Genomic DNA, 17,301 nt, shown 5'->3' with positions numbered 1-17,301 from the left:
GAACTCCTCCACGATGTTCCTTACTGCAGTAAAACAAGAAGAAGTATCAAATATTATAAAAACTTTTAAAAATAAAAAGTCAACTGATTGCTTTAATATTGATATGACAATAATCAAGCAGATTATAGAATATGTATGCGACCTTTCACGCACATATGCAACCTGTCATTCAAAGCTGGTATCTTTCCATCAAAAATGAAAATTGCTTAAGTTATTCCAATCTATAAAAGTGGAGAAAAACATCTGTTTACAAATTATAGACCAATATCACTACTACCACAATTTTCAAAAATATTAGAAAAACTATTTTCTCGCAGACTTGATAGTTTTATACAAAAGCATGCGCTGTTAAGTGAGAATCAATATGGCTTCAGGTAAAAACGGACCACCTCAATGGCAGTTACGGAGTTTGTGGAAGCAATAGCCACTAATATAGACAACAAAGAATTTACTGTTGGAGTTTTCCTAGATCTAAAAAAAGCTTTTGACACAATAGATCACAGTATATTATTGAAAAAACTAGAAAGATATGGCATTAGAGGTGTAGCTTATAAATGGATAAAAAGTTATTTAGAAAACAGATATCAGTACGTGCAACTCAACAATAAAAAAACGAATCAACTGAAAATCACTCACGGAGTTCCTCAGGGGTCAGTGCTTGGTCCAAAACTATTCATCTTATATATAAATGATATCTCCAAGGTCTCAAAACTATTTAAATGTGTCCTATTTGCTGATGATACAACTTTCTACCGTTCTGGAATAAATCTGAAACAGCTCCTGACAACCGTAGAAAACGAATTAAACAAATTAAAAAACTGGTTCGACAGAAATAAATTGTCACTTAACCTGAAAAAATCGAAGTCAATTGTTTTTGGCACAAGACCAATCAAACACCAAGCTAAAATTATGGTAAACTCAATTGAAATAGAAAGAGCGTATGAAACCAAGTTTCTCGGATTAGTAATAGACTCAAAACTATGTTGGAAACCACATATCGATAACGTAAAAAGAAAAATAGCCAAGACCGTAGGGATCCTCTACAAAACCAAGGAAGTGTTAAATAAGAGATCTTTGTACACATTATACACTTCATTATTATTACCATACATGACCTACTGTGTGGAAATATGGGGAAATGCCTGCAAAACAAACACACTCCCTATTCTCAAAAAACAAAAAAAAGCAATTCGAATTATTAATAGATCAAAATATACGGAACCCACGAATCCACTATTTATCAAATTAAATACGATGAAATTGTATGACCTGGTTGACTTTAAAATCGCCCAATTAATGTACAAAGCACACAATAACCTGCTCTGCCAAAACATTCAGAAGTTTTTTGAAATTCGAGAAAGCAACTATGAATTAAGAGGTACCAACTTATTCAAAAAACTCAAAACAAGAACAAACATCAAGCAAAGAAGTGTATCTAGCAAAGGTGTTAATATGTGGAATAATCTTGAAACGGACCTAAAAATGAGTAAATCGCTTGCTGATTTCAAAAACAAATTTAAAACAATAGTACAAACAACCTACATCAATCAGAGTTAAAATGATAAATTCTAAACATTAAATATAATGATAAATCAGAACTAAGTTGATAAATAGAGAAAGGTATTGAAATATCATTATGAATACAAGAGAAAATTGATAAATAGAGAAAGGTATTGAAATATCATTATGAATACAAGAGAAAATTGACACAAGAGTGCCAGGGTGAGGATGTATATAATCCCGATACAAACCAAAAGTTGTGAAAATATCACGGTTAAGGGTAAAGTATGAGCCTTAATGGAGACTTACTTTACTTTTTCTTTTCTGATTGATATAAAAATGATTGAGTAGATATAAACACATAACGGGGTAGGACTAGATAAGTTTTTTTACTTCATCCTACTCCCTTGAACATAATAACTGTGTTGAATGAAGACTGATTTCTTTCTTTTTACTTTTTTATCTACCTTATTTTCTGTCAAATTATTACTGTATATGTTTTATGTTCAATAAACAACCAAACAAAACAGACAAAGTCATCCATAAACCTAGCATACATGTTTGGACTTGGGAAAGATGTCTGATTACCTGGACAAAACACAAGAAATACAACGGTACCTCTACTTACTAATTGAATTGGTTCTGGAAGAAATGTCTTATTTAGAAATTTGGGAAGAAGGGAGGCATTTGCCATGTAAATGTCCTAATTCGTTCCAAGCATCCCCCTACCCCCATTCATAATGCATAACTGTTTTCTAAAGCATAAAAATGCATAAAAATTAGAGCTGTCAGTTTAGCGCGTTTTTATTGGCATTAATTTAAATGAATTTTAACGGGATTATAGTTTTTCTCGAGAGATTAACGCGGCACACGTCACAAGCGGATGTTACGGTGCTCTATAAATACACCAGAAACAAAACAACAAGCACTGCAGAAGTCCACGCCCATGTCCGTTTTGCCAGCCAGCGCGAGACACCGGAAACGGATACTTAAAGAGTTTATGAATGGAAAGTTTACTTTTAAAGAGTTGCCAGATTGCTCCACTGGCAAGACCAAAGTTACCTGTTCTTCTCTCTGTGTGTATCATACAGGTATACGATGTATGCCACTGACGCGATTGTTACTTGTTTGGAACTATTTTGTGTGGAAGGTTACAGCGTTCCGTGTCCATATAAATAGAGCGGGTGGAGCTTCTCTGTGTTCGTTTGACAGTGACAGTGCGCTGCTGTTGTAGCGACCTAGCGAAAATTAAACGTCTCCAGTGTTGTCATCGAACCAAGTGTAGTCATCCGAAATGAGGTAGACACAAAAACCGTAGAGAGACTTCGGCGCAAGAAGGGCCAACATAATCAACATAGCCTGACTTTGTTAGGGGGAGTGAAACCCCCCTCTTTCAGAATGGTTTGCCCCAGCAGCACGGGGGAAGTGCTTGCGCTTGTTTGTACGGCCGGCAGTGTTGAATACAGCGGCACATAACGAACACTGGTGTCCGGGGTCTCGTTATTCTCCAACAAACATACAGAAACAGACTGCTGTGTTCAAAGCAAACTTGAGAAAAATGAAGTATGCAACCATGGTTTAAATCCACTATAGGCTGAGTAATAGTTTACCTTAGATGTGCACTTTATAATGTTATATTGCTCTGTTTTGATTTCATTAAAAAAGCTGTTAAAGCAGCTGTTGTGTGACAAAATATTTTTTTTCACTGTTGTTGATGGACAGTAATATTGTGTGAGAGATTATGTGTGAACAACTGCTTCAAGTGAAAAATGTTCATGTAAAATTGAAAATTGAAATTGTTATTTCAGTAAACATTTGCATTTGGCACATAGAAAACTGATTCATGATTCCAAGTTGAAGAGGGCATTAAAATGGGGAAAAATAGGACAAAAAATGTAAAAGGAAATTCAGAAACGATAAAAAATGTGTGAGTAATCACGATTAATTTTTTAGTTCATTTGAGTTAATTATGACAGTTGCATTTTTAATTAGATTAAATATTTTAATCGTTTGACAGCTCGAATAAAAATATGTAACAAATACATGTTACATTTAGATTATTGCACAATCAATGAGAGCTGTGAACAATGTAAAAAATAAAGTAAAGAATAAAAATGGTCATTTTACTTTTAACTGGGTCCTCACCGTTTTTTTTTGGGGGGGGGGGGTTGCCCTCTTTCGTTCATGTTCTCCCTCAGAAGTGTTCTTGTTTTTACAATTGTGTTACCAGTTAACTACCCCGTTCTCAAAACTTAGCATAGTAAAAATGCTCGCAAATACTCTGTTGAGGGGCAGGATTGACGAAACCATGATCAATCAAATAAAGTGGTCTTACGGCAGCCTTTCTCGTCACTCTTGTCAAAGCAATCGGGCAATCCATCACATTGCCACCCTCCTGGGACACACTTCCCATCTCCACAAATGAAAATTCCAGGGATGTTGCACTCTGTGGTGAAGTTATTCCCTGAAAGCAGCTGGCTCTCTGAAAACAAAAAAGCAGACACAAGAGAGACTGATGACCATTCCGTTAAAAAAAGTTAACTGCAAGGTGGATTTCATTTGCATCTATGAAATAGTCAACATCCATAATAAAAATTTAATACTGCTGATTCCTGTTCTGGCCAAAAATGGTTATAATATCACAAAAAATAAACATTCCACAAAATAGAAAACAAGACATATTTATGCACTGACTGGAGTTTCGTAAACAGACTGAGGCATTGTCTGGGGCATTTGACTGTGCTTAATAGGCATACATGTGAAACATGGCCTTTTAGCTGAGATCTGACACTACGGAGCAAGCAATAATGAGTGTCGCACTGACCAGAGGAAACGGTTATGCTGCATTGCTGTAAATGGGTGCATGGCTGGCCAGCCTCATTGCACTTAGAAGACTCAGGAGCTGTGGTCTGCTGCCAATAGATTTTGGACTTGTAGCCATTAGTGACCTATTGGCCTAACTAACTCCAATTGCAAAAATGTGCAAGAGTAAGCTTTTCCTGACATCAGGAATAACTCAAAATAAACCCCAAAACAAGTGGGGAAGCTTTGACCTCAAAATTCTAAACATCCAGTGTTATATGAAGCTAAGGCTGGGTGATTAATCTAAATGTAATCTTGATTTTGGCTTCTCTCAGTCTTTAAAGCATTATAATGGAAGAAAAATGATTAATGTGCAGAACAGTGCGGTGTGGAACGGAAAAAGGGACCTGAATGTACCATGTTGTTTGCGTAGCAAGCATATACCGTAAATTCCGGGCTACAGACAGCACCTGATTAAGAGCCACATGCTCAGATTTATGAAGAAAAATCTATCCATCCATCCATCCATCTTCTGAACCGCTTAGTCCTCACTAGGGTCGCGGGGGGTGCTAGAGCCTATCCCAGCTGTCTCCAGGCAGTAGGCGGGGGACACCCTGAATCGGTTGCCAGCCAATCGCAGGGCACACAGAGACGAACAACCATCCACGCTCACATTCACACCTAGGGACAATTTAGAGCGTCCAATCAGCCTACCATGCATGTTTTTGGAATGTGGGAGGAAACCGGAGCACCCGGAGAAAACCCACGCAGGCCCGGGGAGAACATGCAAACTCCACACAGGGAGGCCGGAGCTGGAATCGAACCCGGTACCTCTGCACTGTGAAGCCGACGTGCTAACCACTGGACTACCGGGTCTATTTTGTAAATATATGCGCCGCACTGTACTATAAACCACTGGCCAATGAGTAGGCGGGGGATCGCTTCTGCATCCCTGCCGCCGTGGAGCGCCTCCCGGTGCGGTCCCCCGCTGAACTCCCGCAGAAAAAAAAATGCAAACTTACTTAAGGTGAAAATAATCTCCATATTTTTATGAGCATGTTAAATGCATTTGCAGGACAAAATTATGCTGAAACACATAATAAGAGGCCAGACAAAGAGAGATCTTGATGCGCATCTGCGTAATTACGAGGAGAAATACTGCAGCCCACTAGGCTTTAAATAGAATAATGCAAATCATATAAATGGGAAAAGATGTATGAAATTATTTCTATAGTAAGCCGTTTAAAAATGATCAGACTTGTAATATAGATGTCTTTCGGTCAGGACCTCCATTGTCCATTAAGGCTTTAGCAAAAACATTCAAATTTGAAGGAGGTTAATGGAACACTCTAAATTGTCCGATGGTGTGAGCGCGGATCGTTGTTCGTCGATGTGTGCCCTGCGATTGGCTGACAACCGGTTCAGGGTATCCCCCGCCTACTGCCTGAAGACTGCTGCGATAGGTTTTCAGCATGCCTTTGTGAGGTTAAGCGGATTAGGAAATGGATAGATGAATGGATGCTCTGCTCGCTGCTATGTCAAAAACAAAAGATTTCCAATTTAACATCTGTCAGTTAGAGTTGGGTCAATTTTAGGAATGCTCAAATGAATCCCAAAAGAGGATTTTCACAAAATACGAAAACCTTTTTTTCAAGCTTCCCCACATTATTCGATGCAACTCTTTCATGAGGCTTCACAGTGACTCTACACCAATGGGCATCAGAACATTCTGGTATCACACTCAGTATACCTACTGTATGTGGAACTACAACTAGACTTACTATGTTAAAATTGCCTTCGAGAAATGCCACAAGTATGAGAACTAATACTATGTGTTCATTCTTTATGAAAATAGAACTTTCACAAATTATTTTATTGACAGCACATTTTCCAGGATTGTAAAAATTACCCCATGGAAATCGCTGAAAAGGATTGCCAATTATTTTATGATACAATGGGATAGAATTTGGCTCATTGAGTGGCATTTTTATTTTATTTTTTCCAAGACACCACTCTATTTAAGGAAAATGGGACGAGAAAAAAAACGGCCCCTGCTTCATGATTTGGAAAACAATGTAATTTGCTCTGAGTGAAACGTTAAGCCTCAAAGTCGGTACAACGCTCAAGGCGGAAATCACTTCAAGTTTGACTGAAACGTCTTGAGAAAGTTAGTGAAAACTTGACCTTCTTCTGTGGAAGCCTGATCATGGCAGCAGAGACTAGGACAAATGGAGAGCATCGTCATGCCATGCATGCTCATGAACGAATAATTAGAAAAAGATGCCGATGCAGTATTTCTTGTCTGGAGTTCTGAGGAATGGGTTTGCATTAGGACAGTCTAAAATGCTCAACTAATTTAAAGACATAAGGTAAAATGATCTTTTTGGTGTTTTTCAAATAACATTTTAATAAAGGGCTTCGCGCAGCTCCTCCGTAAGTATCAATGATTTTGGAAGGATTTCAACATGGTAAATCACCACTAGATGGGAAGAGTGGCTTTGATCAGATCTTGGTCCACACTAGTGACTCATGAAAATCAGGCTTCATAAATATTCATAAAATAAGCGATAACAAAATAAATCAGCGCTTTGTATTGTATTGTATTGCATTTTATTTTATTGTATGTTGTTAGAGGGAAGACATTTCATCTGTGCTGTATGCACATACAGCACATTTGACAATAAAGTTGTACTTGATTTTGTGACAATATAAAGTACCGTATTTTCACGACTATAAGGCGCAATTAAAAGTCTTAAATTTTCTCCAAAATGGACAGGACGCCTTATGGTGCGGAGCGTCCTTTATATGCACTGAGTTCCAAAATCTGACTGACAGCCGACACGCTGTTTATGTAGAGAAAAGGCGGAAGTGACTGTGGCCAGGCATGCGGGAAAGAAGTCGGCCAATCAGGGAAGGGTGGGCGTGTATATATACATATATGGAGAGGGAGAGAGAGAGAGAGAGAGAGAGAGAGGGAGAGAGAGGACAGGCAAGCTAGTCCGCCAATGGTGAAGGGTGGGCGTGTAAGTGGACGCCTCAAGCCAGTATCAACACTTGTATAGAGTGTGGCAATGTGCATTGTTGCAAAACAACTCCGGTTTTGGTTTCTAAGAACCCCTGAAAATAAATTCGACAAAAAGACACGCCTACGAAGCTCAGTTCAAACTTAAAGCCACCGGTTATGCTTTTGGCATGCGTGCCCATCTAACAGCAGCGGTGAAAAAAACAAGTCAAGCAAATTAACTCCGAGCTTGCCGTTATTCCCGGAGGCTTGACTAAAGAACTCCAACCGCTGGACATTGGCATCAACCGGGCGTTCAAAGTAAAGTTGCAAACGGCATGGGAACAATGGATGATCGGTGACAAACACAACTTTACAAAGAGTGAGAGGCAGCGCTTGGCGAGTTACGGCACAATACGCAACAACGAGAGGGAACGCGGCGTTTTTGATGGATTACGGTACTTGCACAATCGTTCAATTCTTTCTACACACACACGCGCTGCCACCATGTTTCGCTCTGTTCTTTACTTTCAAATGTGGGAAAGCTTCACATGAGAGAAATGTTGACTTTGCTGTTGCTACTCCTTCTTTCCGCTCGGCAATGCGTAGCAACTCACACTAGCATGTGATGCATTCAATGACAACTGAGATGTGCAGTCCTCTGCTTCTGATACAGAGGATGAGGACTTTGATGGATTTCTGGGTGATGATTGATCGAAAAACGTGAGAACATTGTACGATGGCTAAATAAAATACACCCGAACTCAGTTCTGCTTTCGTTGCCTTTTTAAAAACGTGTTTTTATCTTATCTGTATGTCTTGGCATGCTACCGTATGCTTCAAGCTAACGTGTTAGAGTGCGCGCATGCATGCCGTATGTTTAAGCTGGCGTATGTTTTACTACTGTAAAACTGCGGCCATTCGTACGGTGCGTCCTGTGTATGTGTAAAATACAGAAATGTCACCCATTAATGAGACTGCGGCCATTAGTACGATGCGTCGAATAGTCGTGAAAATACGGTACATACATATACATACACACACACACATATATTTTATATATATATATATATATATATATATATATATATATATATATATATATATATATATATATATATATATATATATATATATATAAAATATATCAGGCAACTTGTAAAGTGGAATGCAAATTGAGTGAGTAAAAATGTTATTGCAATTGTTAGTGTGAAGTTTTGAGAACAAGGGAAAAGAATAAGTTCATTACCAAGCTCTGAATAACAATACTCAGGCTTCACAAGTTCTCAGGTAAAGAGCACACTTTTTAAATTATACACTACTCTCAATGGGCTGGAGACATAATCAGGCTCTGTGGAGCAGCAGGAGGTGATTTTGCTGTCCCCGTGAGCGTGTGTGTACATTAGTGCATTTGTGTGCAGTGTGCACGTGTATGAAGAGAGAAGATGCTCCAGTCTATTCCTGAAGCTCACTGAAGCCTGCAGTTAGAGTAAGCACTAGTGTAAAGCTGGCCTTCTTCCATTAAAGGCACCCTGCAGAGGTACGCAGGCAAAGGAATTCACAAAGCAACAGATCAAGTCTGGCCTTAATGAGGGTCAGGTTTAGAAGAAGGAAGCCATGAATGCAAACAGACAGTAAAGTGAAACATGGATGCACAAGGTAATTGGCTTTCCCAGCCTTTCCCTGCCTCCAACAATCTATGGGTTTCCCATTTCTATGTTTAGCCTTTTCGGTTGCTTTTTTGTTGTTTCACAAACACTCAAATTTGCCGTGCAGTTCATTTTGCATTTTCTGGAAGGAGTACATTCAAAAAGGTGAATGTAGGGCATGCAATGAGATCACGCCTGAGATAAATCAGAATGACTGATTCTGAATCTTTAAATATTGTGTCTGAAAGGCAGGTGCAAACCAGCACAGAAAGCAGTGACAGAATTGTGCGAGAGGTGGTGAGGAGAACTCATAAGCTGGGGCAAACATTTTTGAAATCCCAAGAACACAAAATTGTCATATCTTCTATTCAATGAATCAATTCTGGAGCTTCTGAATGAATTTAGGAGTAACTTGGAGCCAGTCACAGATAGGAGTCAAGTCCTATCCATCCATCCGTTATCTGAGTCACTTATCCTCACGAGCCACGTGGATGTGCCGGAGCCTATTCTAAAAACAACCGTTCACACTCCCAATCACACCCAGGGACAATTTTGTGTGGTCAATTAACCTACAGTATTGTGCATGTTTTAGGAATGTGGGTGGGAACCGGAAGAACTGAAGAAAACCAACACAGGCACAGGAGAGAACACGCAAACTCCACACATGGAGTTCACGGGCCAGAATCAAACTCTGGACCTCTGCACTATTTGGCCGATGCCCGAACTGGTTGTGCACAAAACTTGTCATTTCCTTGCATATGGGTGCTTCGAGACAATGCCTGGAACAGTTTTCCAGTCATGCTGTTTCCACTTTCAAACACATTTTGAGGGACGGGCACATTCATTCAGTTGCCACACATTTGGCATGAGGCAAATGAAACAAAACATGGCTTTTATGTCCTTAACGGCTTTGCCTAAAATTATCAGAGATACAGATAACTAAGTAATCAATGTTTTGCCTCTTACATGGACACAGAGTTGGATCGCCTTCACTGTATGTACCGCTAGGAGCATTAAAACATGTACTGATGCTGAACAACCAGATTAAATTTCGATTAGCACACACTGAAAAGTTGGCCGCATTTGCGAGCATATCTGTCGCAGTGTCAAGCCATGTTCACTGCAAAATCTGGGCTTGTTCAATTGAACACAAAGCTGATATGCAGTCCTTGCAGGGAGCCAAGACTTATTCTGTTGATGTCTATGAGTGACAACAGCGGATATACAGGCCGATTGTAATTCATGCAATCCAATGAAAGAACGTTGAGTTTTCTCCCTGTCACTAGACAGAGTTGGCATAAATAGAAATATATATATTTCTGATGACCAAACCTTAATGGATAAAAAATTCTGTGATACTTCCTGTGATCAGTATTTCACTTTCATACTAACAGCAAGCTTTTTATGGGCTCTACAGGTTGAAATATATATATATATAGTATTCGATTCCATTTCTATTCCATCACGATCGACGTATTGGGCACCGCTGACTTCAATAGTGGGTATTGTTGGAAGAATCCAGTGAGGAATAACGGACAGTTTTACAACACATATTCATTACATGCTGTTGCAGTGAGATGGTTCTGGTACTAGACAATGCCTCAAGAGTGAGACAAGAGTGTGTCAGCATCTCTGGATAAGGAAGGCTTCTGATGACACTGGAATCCAATCTAGAACCTCTGGGACATATTATATCATTGTACTCTAAATTGTCCCTAGGTGTGAATGTGAGCGTGGATGGTTGTTCGTTTCTGTGTGCCCTGCGATTGGCTGGCAACCGATTCAGGGTGTCCCCCGCCTACTGCCCGAAGACGGCTGGGATAGGCTCCAGCACCCCCGCGACCCTGGTGAGGATTAAGCGGTTCGGAAAATGGATGGATGGATGTATTCACTGCAATCATGTTGCACCACAGATAGTCCAGAAGCTGATTGAGTCCATCTAGACCCGGGAGGCCATCTGTCATCAGAAAAATGCGAAAGCAATGTAGACAGTTCATACAAGAACATGGAGGCCATACACATGACTGAGTTGACTTGAGGAAAGTCATCCGCTACTTTTGTGCAGCCCAGTCACGAATGGTGTACACTCGCCTCATGGGTGCAAGCAGTGTTCGTTCAGTGACGGTGTGAATGTGAGTGTAAATGGCAAGTTTTAGGGTGGGTCTTTAGCCCAAAGTCACTTGGAATAGGTTCCAGCGACCTGGACCTCTGAACAGGATAGGCGGTGTTGAAAATGGATGAATGGATAGATCAGTGTTCTCGTTACTCCACTGCCATTATGAATCCATTTCTTAGCGGGTAAAATGGTTGGCTTTCTATTAATCATTTTTATTCTTAACATTATTCATTACATTAGTTTATTCACAAACAATGACGTGACAGTATATAATCCAAAAATAATTCCCTTAATTTTTTTTAGCATTTTAAATTCAGGATGAATCATCAGAGGAATATATGTCAAGAGGGAGACAGAAGAAAAACCATTAGCACAAAAAGTGATGCATTAAATAAGACTAAATAGACCGCTTTTGTCCATGTTCTCGTTTAAAAACCAGCAATTAACTCCGAATTGTGTAGCGAGGCAAAGAGAGAGAGAGAGAGAGAGAGAGAGAAAGAGAGAGAGAAAATTCCAGAAAAGAGGATTTGCACCAGAGAGACTATGACCATAGTGTGTGGTGTCTTAGTAATTATGTCAGGCTTTTATTTGTGCGTACTTCAACAACCAAATGAAGGGCTTGGTTTTAAAAGGCAAATACTATTGAACAGGGTTTGAACAGGGTTCTCTGGCATATGATGCTGTTCCGAAAGGTAATTCCCCAAAGATTACTATCTATGTGATCTCTGTAAAAGGCCAACTCAAAAACAGAGGTGACGTGCCAAGCAAAGACATGAATAGGCCGAGAAATGTCATAAGAGCAATAGGTAGTGAATGTGTTCTTCTGGTCATGTCAGAGCTAGGTCACAGTAAAATTATATTTCGATGTGAATCCATTGAGAGTCTCTGGGCTAAGATGTGAGGTTAAAGTAAATTTGTCTCACTGTGATTTTTTTTTTTTTGAGGTGCATTACATTACATTAAATCCTTACATAAAGAATGGCTCGAACACAATATAAAACACAGAAAATGCCCAAAGTTGACTTTTCACGAAAATTTTGTACTGAAAAAATTACTACATAGAATAATAAAAACAAAAGTATCATGAAACAAAAGTACGTATAAAGAACATTTTCTTAAAGGCTTAAATAATACAGTATAAATACAGCATAATAATCATCCTGAAAGACAAGAATTAATCATTGAAATTTATCACATTGCAACATGCATATACAGGTACGTGCTTGTTCTGTCCAGTGGCGAAATCGGTTAGCGTGCGGCTCTGACCTTCCCAAAAGACTTGCCACTTACTTTACCACCGGTAGCAGTGGTGCGACCAACTTTCTCAGGAAGCCTCACCAGCACATCTTCTGGTCACCCCCCCCCCCTCCTTTTTTATCAAGGAGGGGGGGGGAATAACAGCATGAACATGAATACTAATGAATAGGAGTACGTATTACATAATGCATATACTGTAATTTTATGTGAAAGATTGACAGTGACTTGATTGGTAAATCAGTTTATCTGCAATAAATAAGGCCTGACAAAAGATCATTTATTTTGTATGCTGCAAAGAAGACGTGATCACATTTTCATTCAAATAAAAAGAAGCAATATTTATGCATGTGTTTACATGACCCTACTTCTCATAAATGCTGTACTTAAACTTAGCAGTAGAACTTTGACTTAATTCCAGTGTAGCGTCACCCACTGAAATTCAATTCACAGACAGGAAATAAAACTGATAATACCACTATTGATCATTTTAAAAGCATTTTCAATGTTCATCATCAAAACAGAAACGCACATTAGATTCATGGGCAACTTCAGAGTGGACATTCAAATTAATTAGACCAGTGGTCCCCAACCGCCGGTCCGCGGACCGGTACCGGTCCGCAGGGCATTTAGTGCCAGGCCGCACAGAAAGAACTTGCCTCTATTCCGTTTTATTTATTTCGGAATACGAAATGTTTTATTTTGAAAAATTACCGGATTCTCCGTTACATCCGTCTATGTCACGCTAGACACAAGTCAAGCGTGACCGATTACGCTAAAAACACAAACAAACAAAAAACAAACTAAAAACTAAAAAAAAAACGCTGGAGATCCTAAATGACGGCGACCTTAAAAGTATGTTCGAGCCAACTGGATTAATGAATATTAATATTCTGAGATCGCCACAATAGCACTGTTGCTATTTCAGACATGCTACCTGTGTGAGGCGGGGTTTTCTGCAGCAACGGCGACTAAAGCAAAATTACGAAGTAGACTGGACATAAAACACACACTTGAGATGTCATTGTCTCCTATTACCACGAGATGGGACTGTCTGGTTGCAGAAAATCAAGCTCGGGGCTGTGGTGAGTCGTCATTTTCATGCACTTTGAATTTGCATTGCACCCTTTTTTGAAGACATTAAACATGACCATTGCGATATGAGTGTTGCGGCCAGATTACACGCTCCTTGTGTTTATTATTATATTTCGAAAACGCCACCGTTTTCATGCAGCTCATACCATATTATTTTGTCGTATTATTTCCTCCATACCTTAAATGCCGCCCCCTGAAAATATTGTCTGGCATAAAGCGGTCCGTGGGGCAAAAAAGGTTGGGGAGCCCTGAATTCGACGGTCTTCTATTCTCAAGAGGCTGGGCATTCGCAGTCTTGCACTCTTTTATGGAGATGCTGGTGTCTCCTGGCGGCCCGGTAGTCCAGTGGTTAGCACGTCGGCTTCACAGTGCAGAGGTACCGGGTTCGATCGATTCCAGCTGCGGCCTCCCTATGTGGAGTTTGCATGTTCTCCCCGGGCCTGCGTGGGTTTTCTCCGGGTGCTCCGGTTTCCTCCCACATTCCAAAAACATGCGTGGCAGGCTGATTGAACACTCTAAATTGTCCCTAGGTGTGAGTGTGAGTGCGGATGGTTGTTCGTTTCTGTGTGCCCCGCGATTGGCTGGCAACCGATTCAGGGTGTCCCCCGCCTACTGCCCGAAGACAGCTGGGATAGGCTCCAGCACCCCCCGCGACCCTAGTGAGGATCAAGCGGCTCGGAAGATGAATGAATGAATGAATGGTGTCTCCTATACCATCAAAGAGATACGCACTAGGCAACGTGGTGATTTTATCACTGGTTGTCAGTCTGTCTGGACAGAACACAAAGGCTGATTCATTCTTTTCGCACTGCACATCAGCAGACCGCTTAGGACTGCATGAGGATCGCAGATGTACAGTACGTGAGATTGCAGAGCTGTGAGTCGGACCGGCTTCTCTGCAGCACTGGAGCGCCGCAGGGGACTGTTCTGGCTCCATTCCTGTTCATCCTCTACACCTCGGACTTCAGACACGACACTCCAAACTGCCACCTTCAGAAGTTCTCCGCTGACTCTGCGATTGTTGGCCTCATTACAGAAGGGGACGATCGGGAGTACAGGGGACTGACAAAGGACTTTGTGGACTGGTGCCAGCAGAATCTCCTCCAGATCAACCCTGGGAAAACTAAGGAGTTGGTTGTGGATTTCTGCAGGAAAAAGTCCTCACTAGCACCGATGAACATCCAGGGTATGGACATAGAGAGGGTGACCTCCTACAAGTACCTTGGTGTTCTTCTGAACGACAAACTGGACTGGTCTACAAACACGGACACCCTGATTAGGAAAGGACAGAGCCGACTCTTCCTACTCAGGAAACTGAGGTCTTTTGGGGTTCAGGGGTCACTCCTTAAGACGTTCTATAACTCGGTGGTGGCCTCGGCCATCCATTATGGCATTGTCTGCTGGTCAGGCAGCATCTCAGCCCGGGACAGAAAGAGACTCGAGCGACTGGTCAGGAAGGCCAGTTCTGTCCTGGGTTGCTCCCTTGACACTCTGGAGGAGGTGGGCAACAGAAGGATGCTAACTAAGCTAAAAGCTATGATGGCCAGTCCCTCCCACCCCCTCCAGCCCGCCCTGACAGCACTTGGTCGCTCCTTCAGCCAGAGACTGTTACACCCGCGCTGCAAGAAGGAGAGATACCGACGCTCGTTCCTACCGACTGCTGTCAGGCTGATGAATAAAAAATAACAATCATAATAATAATAATAATAATTAAATTATGTGAAGTAAAATTGTAAATAGTACTGCGATTTATCCATTGTGTTCATATTGTATTTAATTGAAAGATGTTTGTTGTTTGTTTTTTTTTCTCTTTCTCCTTTCTTCTTTCTACATACATTCTTGCTGCTGGAGGCTGTAAATTTCCCCAGTGTGGGACGAATAAAGGATATCTTATCTTATCTTATCAACTGTTCCATTTATACGACATGTAAGGGTTCACGTCTGTATGCATCCCATGCATGTGTATTATTCCACGTGATGCATGCATGCACATGAATAATTCAAATGCCGCCCCGATGAAAGTCAAAGGAAAATTTAGCTGTATTTAGTAATGTTTGTTCCCAGCAAGAGTTTGTTTCCATCTGGCTTTAATATTGCTTAACATTTCAATTGTTAATCTGGATACACCGGTGGATGGACATCTGTTTTGCGGAGTACTTGTATGATGACATCCGACAAGATTACGATCCAGAATGACACCCCCCCCCCCGCTCCCCAAAAAAACAAAAAAACTATTTTTCATTTTTTGCTTTCATGTAAATGTTTGAGGGTGTGCAGGCGCAGTGAAGAATTTTACTGCCAACAGAGGTCAGTCAAGGAGGTTTCTATCATGATCCATCATAATCAGTGACTGTGCTGTTCCTTCAGGGCAGATGAGACCCTGACCCAAAGAGGACACGGTGCTGATGAGAAGCCCATGACGGTGAAATTAGAGGTTTACCTGCTTGACTGATTTTGACCCAATCACAGGCTGTGCAGGCCACATGCTGGTCAAGAATTTACAAATGTGTGACTATTTGCTGCAATGTTTTCATCTAGACTACAGAAATATAAATGTGTACATACATCCATACACATTTAACAATAAAGTTGTATTCAATTCGATTCAATACATACACACATTTGGCTTCAGCAAGTTTGTTCTTCGTCGTGTTATCCATTTTCTGCGCTTTGAAATGATCCATTGCTGTCTGTCTTAGACGAGGGGGCAGAGTACTCACATCAGATGTGTGCTTGTCCATTAAGTGGTATTTCAGACTCGATGTGCTATGATGATAGCTCAGTTTACGACTGCAAAAAATCCAGGTAACTTTGGTCTTGTCTGAGGTACTATCTGGCAACTTTTTAAAAGTAAGCTTTCCATTCATAAACTCTTTAAGTATCCGTTTTCGGTGTCTCGCGCTGCCATGGCTGGCAAAACAGACATGGGCATGGACTTCTGCAGCGCGCTTGTTGTTTTGTTTCCGGTTTATTTATCGAGCAGCGTAAAATCCGCTGACGTGTGCTGCATCAATCTCACGAGAAAAAAAGTAATCACGTTAAAATTCATTTAAATGAACGCCGATAATAACGCGCTAAACTGGCAGCTCTAACATATATATACTGTGTTTATAGCGTAGCGAGCGATGCGGATTTGGAGCTGGGAGTCGCGGCTTGGAGTTTGAAGCGGAATACGTGGGACAAGAGAAGTGAACTAATCTCTTTTCGTCAATGGATGCTACAGCTTTGTGTTTGCTTTCAAAACTTAGCTTGTAGCAGACGTGTGCACATTTTCAGCATGACGTCTCTGATCCACTGGAGAAAGGACACTTTGATCCTCTCCTCTTTCATCTATAACTGCTTCAGACAACAAAGTGTATGCAGAAAAGTGGTGAAGATTGCACGACTGTCTCTGTCCTATGTGTTGTGTTGTTATTTTTGTTATTTTGACTTCAAAATGGCGCCGCGAGAGTGGCTGCCTTTCCAGCAGCTCCTATTTTTTTGTTGTTCTACTTCTTCCTTTCATAACTTTGCTGCTGTGAATCTGGAATTTCTCCATTGTGAGACTAATAAAGGTTTTCTTCTTCTTCTTCTATATAAATATATATATACACATACATACACAGACACACATATATATATGTCACTAGCCACGTCTTCCAAAAAATATCTGCTTCCTTCGTTAAACAGTTCACTAGCCTCCTGAAATGAAATTATGAATACATAAAAGACAATCAGAATGTATTTACATTTTTTGTTTTTTCTGAAAAAAAAGTTAAAAACTGACTTGTGCTATTCATGCATTGCCTTTTCCTTGTGTTGAAGGGTCTTCAAAAAAATAAATAAATAAAATTAAGATTTTTTTTCAGGGGGGGGGGGTTACATTCTATACTGATTACCTTTTG

The 17,301-nt window shown here is 40.5% G+C and overlaps 1 protein-coding gene across 2 annotated transcripts in view; it reads right to left on the bottom strand.

Moving 5' to 3' along the window:
* ldlrad3 (low density lipoprotein receptor class A domain containing 3) overlaps window positions 1–17,301 on the bottom strand; it is a 72,646-nt gene that overhangs the window by 51,263 nt on the left and 4,082 nt on the right. For both annotated transcript variants that reach the window (XM_052060122.1, XM_052060123.1), the window contains exon 2: window positions 3,836–3,982. In XM_052060122.1, coding sequence (XP_051916082.1) covers window positions 3,836–3,982 — 147 coding nt within the window. The remainder of the gene's footprint in view (window positions 1–3,835; window positions 3,983–17,301) is intronic.

Source organism: Hippocampus zosterae, chromosome 3 (assembly GCF_025434085.1).
Source record: "Hippocampus zosterae strain Florida chromosome 3, ASM2543408v3, whole genome shotgun sequence".
In the NCBI taxonomy this organism is placed as follows: domain Eukaryota; kingdom Metazoa; phylum Chordata; class Actinopteri; order Syngnathiformes; family Syngnathidae; genus Hippocampus; species Hippocampus zosterae.
The sequence above is the reverse complement of the archived record's forward strand: the minus strand, read 5'-3'. Positions and strand labels throughout refer to the sequence as shown.